The sequence below is a fragment of the Phalacrocorax aristotelis genome, chromosome 8, assembly GCF_949628215.1.
Source record: "Phalacrocorax aristotelis chromosome 8, bGulAri2.1, whole genome shotgun sequence".
Classification (NCBI taxonomy): domain Eukaryota; kingdom Metazoa; phylum Chordata; class Aves; order Suliformes; family Phalacrocoracidae; genus Phalacrocorax; species Phalacrocorax aristotelis.
The window spans coordinates 25,524,558-25,544,932 of NC_134283.1; the positions used below are offsets into that span (position 1 = coordinate 25,524,558).

General features: G+C 39.8%; 1 protein-coding gene across 2 annotated transcripts in view; it reads right to left on the reverse strand.

Annotated features, from left to right (window-relative positions):
• Nucleotides 1-307: 307 nt before the first annotated feature.
• Nucleotides 308-20,375, reverse strand: part of ATP10B (ATPase phospholipid transporting 10B (putative)) — a 57,851-nt gene continuing 37,783 nt past the window's right edge. For both annotated transcript variants that reach the window (XM_075102101.1, XM_075102100.1), the window contains 12 exons: nucleotides 19,660-20,245; nucleotides 19,020-19,126; nucleotides 18,164-18,290; nucleotides 16,472-16,656; nucleotides 12,915-13,227; nucleotides 11,650-11,726; nucleotides 10,997-11,122; nucleotides 9,437-9,637; nucleotides 7,557-7,637; nucleotides 7,340-7,444; nucleotides 6,694-6,881; nucleotides 308-2,612 (listed from right to left, as the gene is read on the reverse strand). In XM_075102101.1, the coding sequence (XP_074958202.1) occupies nucleotides 2,105-2,612; nucleotides 6,694-6,881; nucleotides 7,340-7,444; nucleotides 7,557-7,637; nucleotides 9,437-9,637; nucleotides 10,997-11,122; nucleotides 11,650-11,726; nucleotides 12,915-13,227; nucleotides 16,472-16,656; nucleotides 18,164-18,290; nucleotides 19,020-19,126; nucleotides 19,660-20,245 (2,604 nt within the window). In that variant the 3' untranslated portion in view covers nucleotides 308-2,104. The remainder of the gene's footprint in view (nucleotides 2,613-6,693; nucleotides 6,882-7,339; nucleotides 7,445-7,556; nucleotides 7,638-9,436; nucleotides 9,638-10,996; nucleotides 11,123-11,649; nucleotides 11,727-12,914; nucleotides 13,228-16,471; nucleotides 16,657-18,163; nucleotides 18,291-19,019; nucleotides 19,127-19,659; nucleotides 20,246-20,375) is intronic.

The window sequence follows — 20,375 nt, forward strand, 5'->3', positions numbered from 1 at the left end:
ATGGTAGAATGGTTTTGCAGAAGCTGTGATGAGAAAACAGGAAATTAATTCTTGGCTTTGAATTCAGGAACATCTACACATCTTCCAGATTTGCTTAAACATAACCCTCCTGGCTCTTTTCCATATATGTTCAGTCCCCTTGCACATTCAGACATATTTGTTATCTAGTTTTTGTGATAAGCATTCCTATAGTGTGGCCTACTAATAGAGGGGTGGTCCCTGAAAACATGAGTTTGCTACTCATGGATGACAACAGGAGAATCACTCCTCTGCCTCTGTTTTTGTCCTCTCAACAACACACCGAGTTGTGACCATATTACATTTATTACTATAAAAACACTTCACATATTGTAATAAAATGTATAAGAAATTGGCACCTTCTTTAAGTTCAAAGGAAATGGACCATTTAATGTAAAAACATGGATGTGAATTGTAAAGGTTTGATCTTAAGTCTTGTCACCCAAGGTCCATTCCCAGCTAGTGAGCAAACATTTGAGCAATCTCACACTCCATTAACATCAGCTATGCCTAATTACCTTCATTTTGTACATCATGCAAAAAATCTCTTTCTGAATTGCTTTACAGCTAACAATTAATACTTTAACAAGTACAGTTCTATGTGTGCTCTTGCTGTGGCTCAAGAGAGATCAAGAAATCCCAGTGGCAGATACGCTACTCAATTTTGCCTGAGTTGCTTTAAAGTAACATCTTGAAGACACTGGTTACAGTAATTATTATAACACAAAGAATTTAAATTAGTATTTGCTAAATACGTTATTAAACAGATCACACTTTGTGATAGGTAGTAAATAGCTAAATTAATATAGCATGTATAAATAAGGCTAAAACCCTACTTAAATCAGAACCACCAGTAGATTCACAGAAGTTCAGATGGCTTAAATTTAAAACATAGTTAAGATTTCACCCCACATTGTGAAGAGAAATTTGGAAAATGGTCTTACTAGTCAACATTTCTATAAGAAATACCAGTCACCTTTCACTGCATTGCAATAGGTAGTAATGATGGTGATGTTTAATGGGTTTCTTTTTCTGCATCTTGTTGCCTTGAGATACTGCAAAGGATGAATCTATTATGCATATTTTGGTCATTCTACACCATGTACTTACTGCAACGTGATTAATGACCTTCATATATTGTTTGTCAAAATCTCCATTATCGAGATCTCCATCAATTGCTGAATGTAACCAACTGTGGGGAGGAGCATGATTTATACCTGATTGAATGTAGCAACACTACATAATAACCTAGAGAATGGAAGGAAGAAACTGAATTTCTAGGTGAAAAAGCAGGGACAACTTCAAAAGTCTAGAACATAAATCCTTGAATTTGACTTGTTATATTTTTCTACTCCTGTTGGTATGAAAAAGTAGACTCCACTTATCCCTGAGTTATCCTGTCAGTTCTTGTAGTTGAGTATTTGCATTCTTCTACTTCATAAACTCATTTGTCCTTTTCTTAACAGTATCAGGTCAAAGCACTACCTGCATAACAATACTGACCTTAGTGTTCAGGGACATCAGACTATAGACCTGGTACTGTTATGTGTATGAAGTCCGTGTATTAAAAACTGGAACATTCTGTAGTCTCTTCCCGATGCTGTTATTCTGCATTTAGTACCAGGAGGTAACATTTTTTTCCAGGCAGAACTGTAATTTTTAAGTTAGTAAGGTCTTTTTAAGACTTTGATAATAAAATATAGAGTACTTGGCTTAATACAGAATGGATTCCCTTTCTACTACCTCAACTGCATAATAACATTGAAACATCACTAGTGCAATTATTCCCTATTACTGTGAAAGAAAAAAATATTCTCTGATGAAAGAAATTGTATATTTCTCAGCAACTGTGTGATGCTCAAGTAAGCATCACCTCTAGTGAGAGGAAGATCAAGAAGTCATGTAATGACAAACCCAACTATATATGCACTCAGGAAAAGCTGCATATTAGAGATGTTATTGCACTACTCCACATGCCTCTCTCTCCTTTTGTAGTGAGCATCATGGTTAAGTATAAATAGACTTTTTATTTTCCCTATGATATCCTTCTTTACATGGGCCATGGATCCCATTTCTGAAGGTTTCTTCAGAGCGTTACTGCACTTGCAGATCGCTGATGGCTTCCGTGGTTAAAATTTTTAGCATTATCTTTAGTCAGTTTGCCACCGTCCTGTCCAGGAGTCGTTACCCTGCTGGGTACCAGGGGGTAATGGCCAGAGCAAGGTCTTGTTGAAGAGTCTGTAGCAGTATATTCTTCCTCTGCCCACCTATTAAAGAAATAGTAGCCTTCTTCAGGTGTCCGTTTCCTGGGAGGATTCACTTCAGAGGCAGAAAGTCCCTGACTTTCTGTGTCCCCATGAGACCCAGCTGCTGCTGCTGGATGTAAAAATGGTGACGCACATAAGTGGCTGGCGTTTTGGTCAAGGTCATCGTTAGATGCAGATGATGCTACAGGTGCACCAGAAGTAGTTTGTTTTCTTAATCTCAATTTCTGGATTTCAAGATCCTTTTGCTCTTTAGGAAGTTTATCTAGTTGCTGTGCTTTCAGAATCAGAGATGCTCCAAAGGTTCCTCGTAGAGCAAAAATAAAGAACCTGATGAAAGAGGAAGAGAATGGATTGTCTTACCAGAGGGTTCCTTCCACAATCTGCATCACATAACACAAATCCAGTTGCTAATTTTCCATTGCTCTACAGGCATCTGGTAGACACCTTATTCCTAGTAGATGAAAGTTGACTCCTGAATCTTAATGTGACGTGTAACTATACACTTATCATGACCTGTATAGGGTCAACTACATGTATATAAATACTAAATAAATTATAACGGAACCACTCGATTGCTGAACAGTGCAAGAAACATACACAGAATCTCAACAAGAGATGCAGTATTTGAGGAGATTGAGATTCTATTTATGCTGCTAAAACAGGCTAAAGAAGGGATCTTAATCTAATAGATAACATAAAACCAGAAATTTAAAAACCTCAGCATGTGGGTTTGCTCAGGAAGCAGTAAAAACCATGTGTCCTACCCTGCTCTTTGCAGGATGGAGAACTTGTATAACTATATATTGTGTGCAGTGAGAGAGCACACGTCCTCTCTTCAAGTCATGTCAGTTTTGTCTGAAAACCAAAGTCTCTTTCAAAGCATCTTTCTAATAGGATTTGGCTTTTACATAGATGGCCTCAAAATGCATTTGAAAACAAACATGGGGACTCTTTGAAATTGCATTAAGAAAGCTGCTCTCTTCACATCCTGCTGCTAAATGTATGCATAAATAAGTATTACAAGATTAAAAAGCCTAACAAGCTAGACTAAGTACAGAGAGGGTTTTTAAGGCAACAGATTTCTCAGGCCTATCTGCACAAGTAGGAGTGGATAAACACATATTCACGGTGCAGGTGCTCAGGCTGGTCAATCTCATAGCATCTCAGGTCTGGGAACCATGCAGTTGCTAGTTATGGTTGGGCAGGTAAGAGCACAACTACAGAGAACCCATGTCCATCTCTGTAGATCTGCTGTGGATCATATTGTCCTTTGACTTTCCCCTCAAGTCACTCTCTGCATGTTCTGTGCAAGTTGCAGGTGGATGAGACAGGAGGACAGAGAAGAGGAAGAGAACTATGTCTTCCATCCCATGAACTGCTTTCACTTGCTCCTGCCCTTCCCAAAGCCGTGCAGGGTGCAAGACCCAATCACCTGTTGGGCCTTTGCAGGACTTCCTGGCAAACTGCAGTCTGCCCTCCACAGTTGCAGAAATATATCCCGTTCATATGTTGAAATCCTCCAAGAGACACAGTGCCTTCCCTTGCCAATGAACATACATGGAATTCAGATCCCTTTCCTCTTCTCAGACTCAAGGGGTTTAGTACCTAACACTGTGCCATTCATGTCCCAAAACAGAGGCAGTTTTGAGCTGCAGATGCATAGAGGATACACTGCAAAGTATGGCCAGTCAGTGGTCTAGGAAAAGCCTGCACGCAGGCAGGGCACAGACAGCCCCCCCCCGCAAAGTGCCTGCGGTGTTTCAGAAATGTCAGCTAGCACAGAAGGCAGTAGCAGAAAGAAGAACTAAGGAGAGCAAGGATTAGAACAAAACCTCTTAGGAAGAAACCAGAATCTCAAGGTTCCAACTAGTTTCTGGAGGAGATAGGGAGCAGGCAGCATGGTGAGATGAACCAAATGAAACTTAAAGTTAGGTGCGTTTTAACAAAGGGTGGTTTCACCACTGCTGTGATATGCTGGCACGGCTTAAGTTGTAGCAGAAACTGGGGGCTGGATATTTTGTGAACTGAAAACTCTGCAGAAAATAATCCGGGGTACCTACGTGAAGGAACTGCATGTCTCCAACTTTGAAGACATCAAGATACAAATCTGTAAGTTCAGTATCCTGCTGAGGCAGCAATGCTCTTAACCTTGCTGAATTCCCAAGACAGGGATACGGATTCTGTAACCATGTGTTTGATGTAGCTCTCAGTAGAAAGCTCAGGGTCAAAAATGACACTGTCAATGAGGGCTGATAGGAAAACAAAAATCACACAGGAGCAAAACAGACTGGAAAAGGATGCCCTGCCTAGAAGACATGAGACCTTACTGAACTATATGTTGTTTGTCCTGACCTGAAGTTATATAATGTAACATGAAATCGTAAGAGCATCTCAACTCAAATGGGGAAATAATACCAATGTGAAGAAAAATATTATCTAGTCTTGAAAGGTTCCTTTTTAGACAAATCTAAGGCTCAGATTCTAATGCCTTAAAGCACTTACAAAATCAGATACTGAAAATATTTTCCTGATTCTTGCAATACCACTATTCTGCACTACTTCAGGACAATTAAGATGAGAAGGAGACTGACAAGACAGTCAGACAAACCCGTTTCTTTCATTGTCCAGGCACAAATAAAGATTTTAAATAAGTGGTGCAACTCAGACAAAGCATGTCTACTTACAGATAAAGCTATTAAGCACCAAAAGTAGTGAGGTTACCATATACATATATAGGAACAGAATCATTAAGTTTATCAAACAATTTTTTTCAGCAAGCTACCAAAATAATTATCCCTCTGCAAATATTATTCAGCCTCAGTTGAAACTATCTTTAACATACCTGATTTGTCATACAGAGTAAAACTAAAATTCTGGATGCAGAAAATTATTTCATATAGAAACATGTTCTTAAAATTTGGCTTAGTAATGCACTGTAATGTAGAATCATAGAATCATTAAGGTTGGAAAAGACCTCTAGGATCATCAAGTCCAACCATCAACCCAACATCACCAGGCCTTCTAAACCATGCCCTGAAGTGACATGTCTACACATCTTTTAAATACCTCCGGGGGTGGTGGCTCCACCACCTCTCTGGGCAGCCAGTTCCAATGCCTGAACACTCTTTCAGTAAAGAAATTTTTCCTAATATCCAATCTAAACCTCACCTGATGCAGCTTGTAGCTGTTTCCTCTCGCTTTATAGATAGTGACCTGGCAGAAGAGACCAACACCCACCTCACTACAACCTCCTTTCAGGTAGTTGTAGACAGCAATAAGGTCTCCCCTCAGCCTCCTCTTCTCCAGGCTAAACAACCCCAGCTCCCTCAACCTCTCCTCCTAAGACCTGCTCTCCAGACCCTTCACCAGCCTCATTGCCCTTCTCTGGACACGCTCTAGCAACTCAATGTCCTTCTTGTACTGAGGGGGCCAAAACTCAACACAATATTCAAGGTGCGCCCTAACCAGTGCCCGGTACAGGGGCACGATCACTGCCCTGCTCCTGCTGGCCACACTATTTCTGATACCAGGCAGGATGCTGTTGGCCTTCTTGGGCACCTGAGCACGCTGCTGGCTCATGTTCATCTGGCTGTCAGCCAACATCCCCAGGTCCTTCTCTACTGGGCAGCCCTCCAGCCACTCTTCTCCAAGCCTGTAGCGTTGCATGGGGTTGTTGTGACTCAAGTGCTGGACCCAGCACTTGGTTTTGTTAAATATCATACAGCTGGCATCGACCCATTGATCCAGCCTGTCCAGGTCCCTCTGCAGAGCCTTCCTACTCTCAAGCAGATCGACACTCCCGCCCAACTTGGTTTCGTCTGGAAACTTACTGAGGGTGCACTTGCTCCCCTCATCCAGATCATTGATAAAGACATTAAACAAGACTGGCCCCAAACCTGAGCCCTGGGGAATGCCACTTGTGACTGGCCGCCAACTGGATTTAGCTCCGTTCACCACAACTCTCTGTGCTCGGCCATCCAGCCAGCTTTTTACCCACTGAAGAGTATTTAAGAAACAGAATACTTTTTGTAACTCTCAAAGCTTATAGGAATATTTCAAAGACTTGCTTTCTAGTCTTGATCAGCTCAACAACACTGTGTTTATAATATTGAACAACTGTGTAGCAGATTTGTACTGGTAGACCTTGAAGCACTCGAGAAAGATTTTCCTGATGGGAAAACAAAAGTAGTAGGTATATAGTGACTTACCTAGGGTTATATAGCTGAATAAATTAATGTTTTGTGAACTGGAATGTTGAACCCAGGCATCTGACTCCCACACTGACCACTTATCCCTGTGCAACACATGTGCCCAACATACATATCTATACACATTGTTAGTGTTATTTCACTCAAATGCCTACAAATCCACAAAATAAAAACTGTGAGGAAGAGTGCATCATTCAAACCTTGGCAAGAGTGCAATGACTGGGGTAATTAGACACAGCAAATAGAAGGTGGGATCTGAAAGCTGTTTCTCCATAATCCAATAGGGGTTGGTGGGAGGGTTGCAGACCACGCAGGCAGCATTGTAGATCAGAGAGAAGACGAGGTAAAACACCACACTGCCGATCATCGTTACCAACTGGAACAGGGTCTGTAAGCAGAATTGCAGGAAATGATGGTGATGCTTGTGAGACACTGACAGGAGGGTATAAGACAGGGGTGTAAGACACAAGGATACAAAGGCAGATGGAAAGAATGGGTCCAATAGTCCACGCTGCTGAAAAGTGCAGTAGGAGAAATACCTGGAAATAAACAACAGTGACAGTGTCTAGTGCCCTTTAAGAAACATATCCGCTTATATTGAAGTATGTAAAAATTGTGTACCGTCCTGTCCAAAGGCACAGTAGAAGCACATTAGGTCACTGTGCACGTAAAGGTATTATCCTGAGGCTAATAATGAATTCTGGCACATTGTGAAATCTCAGTGCATCTGTTACTTGTGACCCAGAATTCAGGAAAATGACTCTGAAAGACAATGCCATGTCTACACAGTATGCTATGTTCAGAAAAGAAGAATAGTCACGTGAACAGGATAGGTCAAACACATACCCACGTTTTCATTTCTAGAGCCTGGTGCAAGAGAATGGTCAGGAGGGAGATGGTATTGATGGGGTTTCCAAAGGAAAACACATCTATGTCAGAGTCCTCGTACGTCTGGAAAACAGGCAGGAAGACTGTGATGAGCCCTGACTATTCAGAAGTGAATTTTTCTATTTTTTTTTAACAAGGATAGGATAATGAGAACATTGATGACCCCAGTACTTACCAAATAGGGTACAAAGAAGCAAATGAGGCTCTGATAGAAGGCATCCAACATTGTAATAATAAAAGTTGACGGCTTGTATATCTGCAGGAATTTACAGATAATGGTCATTATGATGGGACACACATATCTAGTCTGTTCTGCAGACTTAATTGCTGTTTTTCTTCCATTTAGACTACTGATTATAGCTAACTGGTCTCCCTTCGTGAGTAAATGCCTCCTGAACAGCTGATTTGGACCAAAGGCTTATCTCTGAACAGGTGTTTTCTCTGTGTTAACTAAAGACAGACCTTATGAAGATTAGCCAGTTAATTAAGGGTCTTAAAATCTCAGTGTCATGAATGCCCCATCCCCCTCCAAAAGACCCCATTCCTCAAATTCTTTTTCAAATGAAGATCTTCCTAGAGCTATAGAATTGTCAAAAATCCTTTCTGTTAAGGTTCCTTCCTTCAAAACATCTCTATGGGGCCATTTTAATTTAGTTACTTGTTATATTTAAATTTATCTAGTGACCTGTGGGACCACAGCTCCTGTGGAGTGGGGCACAATATTGGAGTTGCAGAAGGCTGGGCTCCTGTTGTTTCAATGCAGACAAAATGCCAAAGCAACAATGACCTCTTCAAAATGGTAAAGAACATATAGTTCACATTTATGTGAGGTCCAAGAGCTCCTAAGTAAAGGGATGGAAAGCCCTACAGAGAATCCTCAAATCCTGCACTCCCTTGCCTAGGTTTTCCAAAACATTGTTAAACACGGTGTGAACCACCAGTGTTCATCAGTGCTAAAAATCACAGTCCAGGATAATGAAAGTAGGAGAAAAAGGAGGAGAGAGAAGAATTCCTAAGTACCCTGCAATTTTGTGATTTAAAACTAAGGCCACTTTAAATGTTGCTCATTAACATTTTCATAATTTGCTATTAAAAATGTTAAGACAATTTGGGAATAAGTGCTACTGTACTGTATGTATGTGCAAAACCAGGTATGTATGTCTGTATATGTGTGCTCCTCACAAACATACAGAGGTCAGATGGGTTCTCTAAACCTGACAGGCAATTTGAGGTAAAAACATAACATATTTCATGCATATTTTCTGAGGGTTACCAATACTGACTATTTGAAATAAAAGAAGTAAATAAATGAAACAGTTTATGCCTGGAACAGCCTAGACAATGAACTGTGACAAAATCCTTTATGTATTAACAGGTATATTTCTGAACCTGAGAGTAGAAAAAAAAATGTCAGGTTGTTTATTGATTTAAGGGTTTGCATTTTCTTGTCACTTTTTGCTGTAATCTTTTTAAGAAGCTCTTCTTCTTCAGTAGGTTGAGACTGTTCAAAGCACCAAATCTGAGTAGAGTTTAATCAGGGACCAGCTAATCTATTTTACCCTCATTCATTACATTTCTCATCCTGTTTTATTTATTTCTCCCTATGCTGTCACTGAGAAATTTTCTCTATACACGGTGTCTACGTATATGCATACACACACACATATTTACTCCATCATCTTTTCTTCTGATCAGGAACACCAAACACAGGGCTGGTTCACCAGCACATCGCTTTACTTATTACAATACAGCATGCTGGTACCAAACTGGATTGTTCCATATATTTAATGGCAGAATAAACCTTCCCATTTACATCTCCCAACTATGACCAAACACGCAGCCTCACTTCCAGGAAGCAACTTCAGTCATATGTTCTTCATGAGTTCTTCTGACAGCTATGATTATGTGTTCTTTTAGTGGACATCAGTAAACTAGAAACCATAAATGCATCATTTAGTTCCAAGTCAGTCTAAACTCTTCCTTTGCTCCTCACAAAACCAAAAAACCTGTGGTCCGTTGGCTTATCGAGCAGTTATTTCAGCAATCAAGACATACCTCTGAATTTTGTCCATTCTTGTACAACTCGGGCAAAGCTAGAAGTGTGTCTGCAGAAACATCTCTATCCAGGACTCCAAAGAGAAGAGGGGGTGTTGAGGTGAATAAGAGGTTAAAAAAAATCATCTGCCAGTAATCTATCATTGTGCTGCCTGAGAACCCACAGAAAAACTGGTACCAGAAGAGCAGGTTGACGTAGCTCTGTGGAGAAGCAAATACAAACACAGCATCCTGTTACAAGCTGAACTGTGGCTCCCCACACACACAGAAGCACATCCTTCATGCTGATGCGATTCCATTTCTCTTTAGGTTGAGGGAGTCATGAAGCTGCACCTTTCCTGTGGCCGCGCCTTTATGTCCTCTTCCTTTACCCACGCTGCTCTGTACTATTACAGCTGATCTGGACCCTTTGGCTTGTGATGCATAGATGGACTATGTTTCTCATAGTTCCACCTACAAGGTTTATGTGGTGCATTGGTTATTAACAGAGTGTCTCAAGAATACATTAATTTGGTTAAAGGTACCATCAGTAGAGAGCTCTGCACTTCATTCCATAAAGCAGTATATCTTAAGGGTCTACTTCACACCAATCCACTGTGACATAGCTTTTTAAAAGCCATTAGGTTTCTTTAAGAAAATATCAGAGAATAATTAAGTAAACTGTTCACAGCCCTGAGCACCAGATTTTAAAATCCTTTTCCAAACTGCTTGTCCCTGCAGAATCAAAGGCCTCCTGCTCCCTAATGGCACTGGGGAGATAATAGAACAGCAGCATCCTGGTCTGGAGAGCTATTTCTCATTGCAAATAAATATGCTTTGAACTCTAAAAGGATGCCCAACCAAGAAAAATAAAAAGGTTTAATTTCCACTGCAAATTTTAACACTGATAAGAAGTAATACTTATTCAAAATTAATAAAAAAATAAATACAGATACTTAGAATTCAAAGTAAATAATCTTTCATGCTCAGAGTGTATTTCATGTCAAATGGACTTGTTTGCACAGTCTTGTAGAAACTGTATTGCTATCAGGTTTTTCCACTTTACATTATTCTTCAATGCACAGCTCATTTGCATATACATTAAATTTTTAATAAAAATGCCAGATATGACTTCATCATTACTTACAAGTGGTTCCTATCAAATTAAATGCAAAAATTCAGAGGTTTCACTGGCAACCAATTCTTAGTGCAGAGTTATCTTCTATATTCTAACACTAATAATCTGCTCTTCCTTATGCAAATTTTATTTTGAGGCTCATGGGTATTATTAATAGAATTTCTTGAACTACTGTATAAAAGTTACTAAGCCTTGAGTCCTTTTTCCCTCTGCAATAATGCTATTTCAAAATATATTTAGAACCTATATTTTCCTCAATGCTTCATGCAGCACATTACTAAGAAGGGGGTAGCATACTATAAACTTGCAAAGTGAAGAAACAGGAACAGTAGCTTTATAAAAAGTAAGACAGTATAACCTGTAAAAAACCAAACCAAACCAAAACCCCAGCCCTGGACTTAACCTTGCTAGGACGGAAACTTCAAGAATTTTAATAATCTTACCACATTTTTGTAGAAAAAGTAAATCACCATCTTTGCCAGGCGAGCATAACACCAATGTCCATGGACAAGAAGCAGTTTTTTAAGATGCTTAAATCGGGATATTGCAAAGTCACTAGCCATCACAGCCTTTGGTAAAAAGAATAGAAGTTAATTTACAATATATCTTTTTCCCACCCAATATGACAAAATTTGAACATGGACATTGAAATGATTTCCTACTATTGAATAAAAAAAAAAAAAAACAAAAAACACCTTGAGAACAGAGTTGGAAGTTTCTACCTCTGCAGAACTCTCCATCTTATGAGAATGAGGAAGGGGGATGTGTGGGAAAGAATTTGGGGCAGAAAACACCGCAAGGGAATCAACAAAACCTGGAAATGCTATAGCAGAGATGATTCAGAAACCAGATGCTAACCTAACACTGGACAGGCATCTGCTAATTTTCCAGGCTTATGAGCAAACACACGATTGTCCATGCATGCTAATTGTTGGCTCAAAACACTCTTTTTTTGTCTGGACCCATAATTACAAACTGCATATTAACAATGGTTATGATGCCAACTTGCATTTTTAAGATGACACTCAAGATGAAACTTATTAAGCAGTAAGAGGCCACGTGGCAGAAGAGGAAAGGAAATAAACTGAAGGAATACCTGCATGCCTTCTTGGCCAGATATTCCAATTCCAACATCAGCTGCTTGAATCATACTTACATCGTTTGCACCATCACCTAGAATGGGAAAACAGGAGGGAACAATAAAGGTGCAAGAAAAGGTGCTTAATACAAAATGCTTATATTAGAACAAGAAAAAAAAAACCAGCTATGCTGATAAACAAAGGCTATTCTGTACTGCCATGCATCTTAATTAGGGTAATTGATACTCAGCATCAAGCAACCATGACCTCTAGGCTCTGATCTTGGTTGGAACATCCTCCTTCCCATGAGACCTGGATCCACCAGGACTAAGCCTGATATTGGGTGGTGGTGTGGACAGCCCGACACCATCTACATCTGCATTGTTTTGGATACTTCTTCTTGGCGAACTCGTATGCTCAGCAACATGCTTTGCAGCACCTTACTTCACTGAATTCTCCAAATTAGCTGATAAATTGGATTGCAGTTGACAAAGTAGCAAGCCAATTTCAGAAGTTATTCTGCTCATTTCAACTTGCAGCAATATGTTAAACACATTACCAAATTTCCATGGAAAGAACAGCCATGGTTGTTGCCTTCAATGTGGAGATTGGGAATTAGGTTAGCTGGTAACGCAAAATAAATGAAGCAGAAGGCTGAAAACTTATATTTTGAACTCGGCAAAGCAAGAAATTTTAAAACACATCAGACTCTTCCCTTTCCGTTCAGTCCACGGGGGCATATTTTTTAGTTTCAAGTCATAAAAATCAATTCTGCAAGGATTTTAGTGGGATCACTTACCAAAAGTGGAGCAGGAAACTCAAAGCATTTCACATTATTCAGAGGTAAAAAGCAAATGAGTCAGTGCTTAATACCACTCTGGGGATAATTCTGTTTTCACCAGTTGGGAAAATCTGACAGGAAAAGGGCTTTATGGAAAGACAAAAGTGACTACTATTGACTGCTTTCCATGCCCAAAGTGAGGGCATGCTGGAGGGAATGCACACATATGTCTGTACTGGTGTGCATGAAAGGGACTGCTGGGAGATTCTGAATTTGAAGTGCCTTCATCTTGTTCAAACAGGGGCCAGATTTGCTCAGTGAAAGATGAAGAAAGACTTTGATATGGTGTTTGATCAGGAAAGAGTATTCAATGCTATTTTCCCCACTGTATCTATCTGAGGCACAAGAAATAGCTCATACGATATATTCCATATATTTCCATAACTCACAAAGAAAGAACCCACTTCCCCCTTTCTCCTCTGAGATTCAGAATGGAGATACCTATCGACAGGGTCATCACTTTAAGCTGCCTCCGGACAAGCTTGACCACCATGCTCTTCTGAAGAGGGGTGGAACGACAGCACAACACCGAGCGGCAGTGCTTCGTCAGTGCCAGGAACTTCTCCTCCAGGCCCCCCTGGAAGATGACGTTCAGCGTCTGTCCATCAATCACCAGTCCAAACTCGGGACTGGGGGCCTCAGAGGCTGAGAAAGATGTTGGAATAATGCCAAAAAATTTCCTCTGTGGTTTTTCAACTTCATAATTCTTCCTCACCTCTTCCAAGGTTAAATTCAAGAGAGATTCACATGTTTCCTGTGAGAAAACAGAAATAGTTCTAGAAATAGTTATCTCCATTTCCCTTTACAGCACAGAGCTTACAAAGTGTGCGTTTGTATAGTCATGCCAGTGGGTTTAAGCCTATCAGATAAACATTAGGGAAAACTGTCTGAGACATGCACTAATTCATAAGATTGGAGATTATTTCAGTGATGTCATCAAATCCTTCAGTGAAAACTCTGTGCATCTTATCAGAGAGTTAACTGTAGTAAGAAATTATTTTAAAAGGAAAGAAAATAATCTTCACATCAGGAGGACATATTTGTATTTGCAGTGCTGAGAGTACAGAAATATAAAAAAGATCCTTTTTTTTTTCTAAAGGAGATTTTAAAAATCTAGTTCTGATATGAATGATGTGAGGTATTGCAGCATTTACTTTCCTCAGAAATAAACTGCAGTAGAGAAACAAGAGATTCAGATTTTCAAAACTACCCAGTAACTTTGACAGTTTGGCCTTTTCCAGGTCACAAATCAGGTGTGTGTCACAGTTAAGGGCAGAAATAAAGCTTCATATTTTTCAGCACTCTTCCTCAAACACAAAGTAAGTCTTTCCCTCTTAGCAAATTTTCCTCATTTTGGACCAAAGTCCCCCTTCAAATGCAAACAACTGGAATTGACTTAGTATCAGATACAAACAGATTTAAGGGGAGCACTATTACCTTTCCCATACCGATGTCTTAAATTGGCACACCACTATCACAGAAAACCCGGAATGATCTAAAAGTTATTTTGCTGCCTGTTAGTACTAAAAGTCCTTGTTCAGTGGCATGGCACTGAATACCTGAGGAGCTAATCACTCCCCTTTCTACGTTTTCTGTCAGCTTTATTGAGTGATGATTCAGTTCTAAAATGTTATTTTCACTTTATGTTGCATAAGGTACATGTGTAGGATGTTTGCAAGATTTAAATTACACTTAAGTGGGAGGCTTTGGAATCAAATGTACCTCTGACATCTAATAAAAAGCTGCATCTAGCCTGCATATTGAAAACCTCTAAAAAATATCAAAGCAGCATCATCTTTCTGTGAACAAACCACAAATTGTAGTGGAAATTCCTGGTTTGTCTTGGCTTGCCTTTTTAAATCAATCCCCCAAACTCCCTATTTGTGTTGCTATTTCCTGGAAGTTATTAAATTTTTAGCGTTTGATTAAGCTGCTGGGCTCACGGGGGAATGAAAGTCCCTTCCTACAGAAGCCAGTTGACAGGTTAACTTTAGCAAAATTAATGGGTTAAAAGCTTTGTATGCATTATTTGTTTTCCCCCACTGCTGCCATTGGGAGACACTTTCAGAAGCAGTGTCCTCAGCTTAATTTTGAAAGGAGGGAGCTAAATGTTATGGTGCAACAACTCCAGTGCCCACTGAACCACATGTATTCACAGAAACACCCACGTGTGCGCAGCTTGCATCTGAGTCTGGATCAAGGGCCATAGAGGGTGCTGTGGGTAACAGCACAGGCCTGTGTTTCCTGAAGCCAGGGTGGTCCTGCCTGCAGCACCACTTCTCTGACGGAAACTGTCTTTTAATTTCCACCCTAAATATATTCCTTCTGCCTTCTTTTAAAGCAGATATGCGTATCAAATGAAATTACACATTGAAGCAAGGAATGTATTCTGTGCCAAATTCCATATCATCTTTGCATGTTTCCCTATTTCCGTGACATTAAGAGAGAGAGACATTTGCATAGGATTTTATTCTTGTTTGGAGAACTACTAACTGCAGACAAAAGCAGTTAGAAAGTAGGCCATCTGACTGCTCTATACAATTGCCTATCACAAGAAAACCAGTATTTTAACTATATTTAATTAATCCTCACAAAAGCTTTAGAGAGAAAGGCAAGCTTGTATCTGTAACCCCCCTTCTGTGGCGAGTAAAACTGAGGCAACTGAGACCAGCGACTTGCCTAGTCACAGAAAGAAGCCCTGCCTCCCCTCCTCAGCCGCCTCTCTACCTGTGGAAAGGCTCGCCTCACTGTGGGCCACAAGCGTACGCTGCATAAAAAGGACAGAGCAGCACACTGGGAAAAGGGCAGTGGCTGCTGCCTGGGGCACCTCGGGGCTATATGGGAAGTAACAGGGCACTAGCAAGAAAATAAAGAAGGCGGCAGCACAGCTGGAATTTTGGACCCTGTTTTTAGGCTTTAGAAATGGTCAGGGCTGACTTCTTAGCAAATGGGTCTGGTTTAGCCATAAAGCCTGAACTTACTCTCCCCTAAACCCATCTCACAAATCCATCTGTCCCACCAGGATGCCCAGAGGGATGAGATGCTAGGCTGTGTGTAGCAGCAGCCATCCTGCTTTCTGAAAGCAAGGCATGGTTTTCCTTCACAATCTGCAAAAGCCAAGGTTGCTTTTCTAAAGCCTTTTACTTTCACCATCCTTCATGGCATTTACCCTCTTTGAAAGTTAGCACTCTATTTTCTCTCTGCCATTCAGATGGTTTCAGGAATAGCCGTTGATTGCACCACAGATTGTTCACTGTAGTTTAGTGAGTCACAGGAGCTGACAGACGCACCCTTGGAGTGATTATCCTCATTTTGGAGTGTCTTTGCTTTGCTGACTGCCTGACCTTCTTACTGCCCATGGAAATTCGGGGAATATCTGTGCACACCAGTACGTGCGCCACCATGGAATGTCAAGAAAGTGACTGTATTTTTAACCACCCCACAAGAACTATATTTAGGTTTGCAAGATGGCTGCTTACACAAAAAGATACTGGATTACATTGTTCACTAATGAATTTCTGATTAAGCCTAATCCTGTTAGGGAACATGTGAATAGAAAGTTCTGAATTTAATTAAATCCAGACTGATTCATACAATACTTTCTAAATATCTTCCTACAGATATCACCTGGAGTTAAAATAACATTGTAACTGGCATTTCCTTTGCAAGGTGAAAAGCCAGATATCAATATTATTAAGGAACCAGGCACTTAAACTGCATATTACCATTCTAAACCTCACTATTCAGGTAATTTTTAAAAATAATATTTTCATTTGGAAAATTAATTGTATTTTAATTGAATAAAACTCTACATAACTGTCCTGTGTTCCATTTAATCCTGTTACATGTGGTCTAAAGAGTTTCTGGCTGTTGGTGCTCTGTGGGGTTTTGGTTGGCTGTTTTCTTGTGTTGAACACAGCCTAAAGCAAAACAGTGCCAAGCTGCAAGACACAAAGAAAGGGAAAGATAGCAAAGTCTCTGCATCTCTCTGTACTTACTTTATTTGCAGTGTTAATGGTGAAGAGAGTGTCTCTCTGGTTCAGGAGTTTACAGGAATATGCAATGTTTACTGCTGTTTCCTGTTTGTCTCCTGTCAAGACCCAGATTTGTATCCCAGCTTCTCGAAGAGCTGCAATAGCATCAGGCACTCCATCTTGCAGCCGATCTTCAATCCCTGTTGCTCCTGGACAAACAGGAAAGGAATTAGTTAACTAGTTTTCTTTCTTTTCGAAATCATGTTGCTATTTTCTTTTTTAAGAAAAGGTCTTTGACTTCCAGTCGTGATCCTGAATTTCTCAAGAGCTGAGCCAAGGTAGTGTTCAGCACATTAACACACAGACACAGGATCTGCATTTGGATTAAGATCTGAATGGGTCAGCAATCAAGTTCTGGCTCTTCTTTTCACTCATTGCTAGAACAACGCATTTCATTTCTTCTTAATAATCCAAAATGACAGTGTACTGGCAGAGGAATTACACCATATGCATTTTTAAAGTATCTCATTAAGTCCCATCAAAGCAACCAGAGAATATGAACTTTGACTATTTAAATGAATGCTATCCCTACTAGCCAGTTAGATGCTTCACCCATCAAAGGGAGAAGAAGTGATACAGTAAGTTTTCTTTTTTGAAAACTTAGAAGCAGATGCCAACGCTCATCCTGATGGTAAATCATCATCTGAATGTTAGAACACTTCTTTTCTTATCCCTTCCACTAGAGGTCAGTTGGAAGATGCTGTAACTGTGATACATTAAAGACAGATATTAATTTAAGCTAAAAGAACACTTCTTGTGAAATAAAGTATGAAAGCACACAAAGCCTTAAGAGTTGGCAAAGGTAACAGATTCTGACAAGATCTACATTGCCTCTTAAGTGCTTCTGCTTACGACATTTACTGTTATGACCCTAATTTTTTAAATCACTGCAGAGATTATGAGAAGCCATAATGCTAATAGCTTGCAATCACAGAAATTCAGGATAATGAAGTATGGGCACAGATTGTAGTCACAAAAAGATGAGACTTGGAGAACTCCAAAAATCAAAGTCTTAAAGAACAAAATGTTTAGAAACAAAACAGAAAAGAAAGCACTGAAGCGCTTTGCAGTTTACCAGAGCGGTGTTATTAGATAAAATGGCGATGGATAATGCACACGTGCCAATGAATGTAAGTTTTAAATTGAAGTATCCTTTTGCAACGTGCAGAAAGTAAACATGACAATGCAAAACCAGCAGGAATTCACTAGCAAAAATGCTTGTGTGGACATTGGTCTAAGTTACCGTATTTTATCAGTTTAATTACCAAAACCAGTTTACCAAAATTACCTTAGAATTTGTCCTCAAAACTGAAGTTAATTTATAGTATTTTATATGTTTATCACAGGCACATGAATGAATTATGGGAAGTTCATTATCTACCGTGTCAGCTGAGGAACAGCAACAGCTGATGTACGTGTTCTTTGCTCCTGGCACAGGATAGCTTCAGTACACTTTTTCAAAGTTACTGCTGCTCAAAATACATTAAAACTTATTTAGACACCGTCATTGGATTGTATACCCTTAGCCCTGAGATTTCCAAATCTCAGAGGAAGACTTTTTGGTATAAATTAGTATAAGCTGTTGTCTGTCTGATAGCCAAGAATATCACAGGAGAGCAAGTGATACTTCACACAATGATTCTTATTTTTAGCTACCCAGCAAGGTGAGTTTGGTCTCCAGATGCTGTGCCGTCTCCATTAACAACTCATCTCTGTTGTCAATTGCAGCTTCTGCCTCCCGACGAAAATTGGCCCATTTTTGAAAGTCATCTTCATTTAAGACCTGAAAAACACAATTTAAACAGAGCTCATTTTAAATTTAAATAAGAGAATGCCAACATTCTGCATCACAGAGACTTAACTCCTATCCAGGCTGGTAAAGTACTGTGTTGCCTTTAAAATAACACAAACTTTTCCAAGAGAAGGCTACAAGAACTGGTAGTAATGAGAAAAATAGACCTGCCTCCCTGTTTGTATAAATGGCCCACAGCTGAGACTTAAAAACACCACCTAGAGAAACTCTTGATCACACATCCCTTAGCTGGAACTCTGAACTGGAAGAAACAGTTGCTGAGGGCTGCTCTACATTTCTCCAGAGCTTGAATATGACCTATTTGCTGCACATAGACAACTTCTGTATTAAAGTATCAAGCTAAAATGTACTAACCCAGGCTGAGGGCAAGATTTTTGACAGCTGAATGCCAAGCAAAACCAGAAAAAGTTTGGCTCCCCTGCAGACTCTTTATTTCTTGCTTGGAATCAGAGTATAGAAGGTCAGCCAGAGTTACCATAAGAGAAACAGAAATGGATGTTCTGAAGCTGACCAAAAATCCATCATCTGCTCACACTGAGGAAAAAAGGAAAAAAAGACTGCAGAGCAATCAAATAGAGGGACAAAAAGAGGGGCAGTATCTGGCTTGTTCTCTGAAGCAGAAAGAGTTGTAATCACACAAAAATCTATTGACATGTACAGAGCAAAGCTGTAAAAAATATTAGGCTAATGTCCTCCTACCTTCTTAGCTATGCACAGAGTTCGTAGGCCATCACGGGCATAGCAGTCCAGATGCTTTTGTGTTTTTTCTTTTATTCTTTTCATTCTCTTCTCTGCACTAATGTCAGCTGTGAAATACAAGGAAAAGATTCTGTATTTTAAGCACAGGTCATTTCAGACCTAATGGCCTAAGATTAAAAAAGAGTGGGCATTAGAGAAAACTGGATTCCAGTATAATAGCAATTCCTTTAAAAGCTCAAAAGTGTTGGCTGTGCATAAGCTGAAAGCTTGCAAAAGATCCTTGTTTCCTGTAAGATAACATTACTTGTATTTTTCTGTTTGTTTGTTAATGTTATAGCACTCTTGCTGACAAGCTGAAACACAATGGTCAGGCCCTTATGACAGTATTATTGCAGAGTACACAATCCATGTGGGTTAGTGGAGCCAGTGAATTTTAATTAGACCATTCCCTATTCTAAGAACTACTCAGGTTAAATATACCTTAGTTCTGATCTGCAAGGATAACAGTAGAGAAAGCTTATTCTTTTTTTTCTTTATATTTCTAGTGCCTAAATATAATATTTCTTGCAGAAAAGACTACTGCAAATTTCTTATGCTTCCTTATAGGAGACACAACAGAAACAGCTCACTGGCTAATTACCTTTGGCAGAGTCTTCCAGCAAATCCATTATAACAGAGTCAGCTCCTTTTGTGTAGACAACAATCTCCTTGGTTAAAGGGTGTCTCACCACTACAGACATCCTTTTCCTTACTGAGTCAAATCCCAAAGTGTAGAGAATCTTGAAAGTCATGAGTGTACCTTGTGGCAACCTTACAGTCACCTGTTCAGGAGTTCGGGACACTAAAGTAAAATTATATGCCTGGGCAGCATAGACAAGTGCTGCCTCATCTGGGCTCTCAGCCTCATAACAAAAGTCTGTTGGCAACGAGCTGCTAGTCACGGATTTAAAAACCTCATCCAAGGAAGCACTACCAATATCTGTGCTGCACTTGCCCTGGAACTCATCGCCTCTACTGCTAGCACAGCAGTCATCATCATTGTCACAGCAATCCAACGCAGCAAGATGCTCCTCAGTGTTCTTCGCACTGAAGCTAGCGCCTAGGTCTGAACTAGACTGAGATGATGAAAAAGACTGACTAAGGCTTGCTAATTTTAGCCGTTGAAACATCTGATGAATCTTCTCCAGGGTGATTCCTGAAGGTTTTATTGGTGGTGGGACTGTGACCTAGAAACATGAGAAAACTTATGGTTAAAAATAAATAAATGTGAACTAAAGATACTGTTCAAAACCTCAGTATATTCTTCTGCATCTAAATGATGATAATTAGAAAAGCAACTTTTTTTTTTTTTCCCCA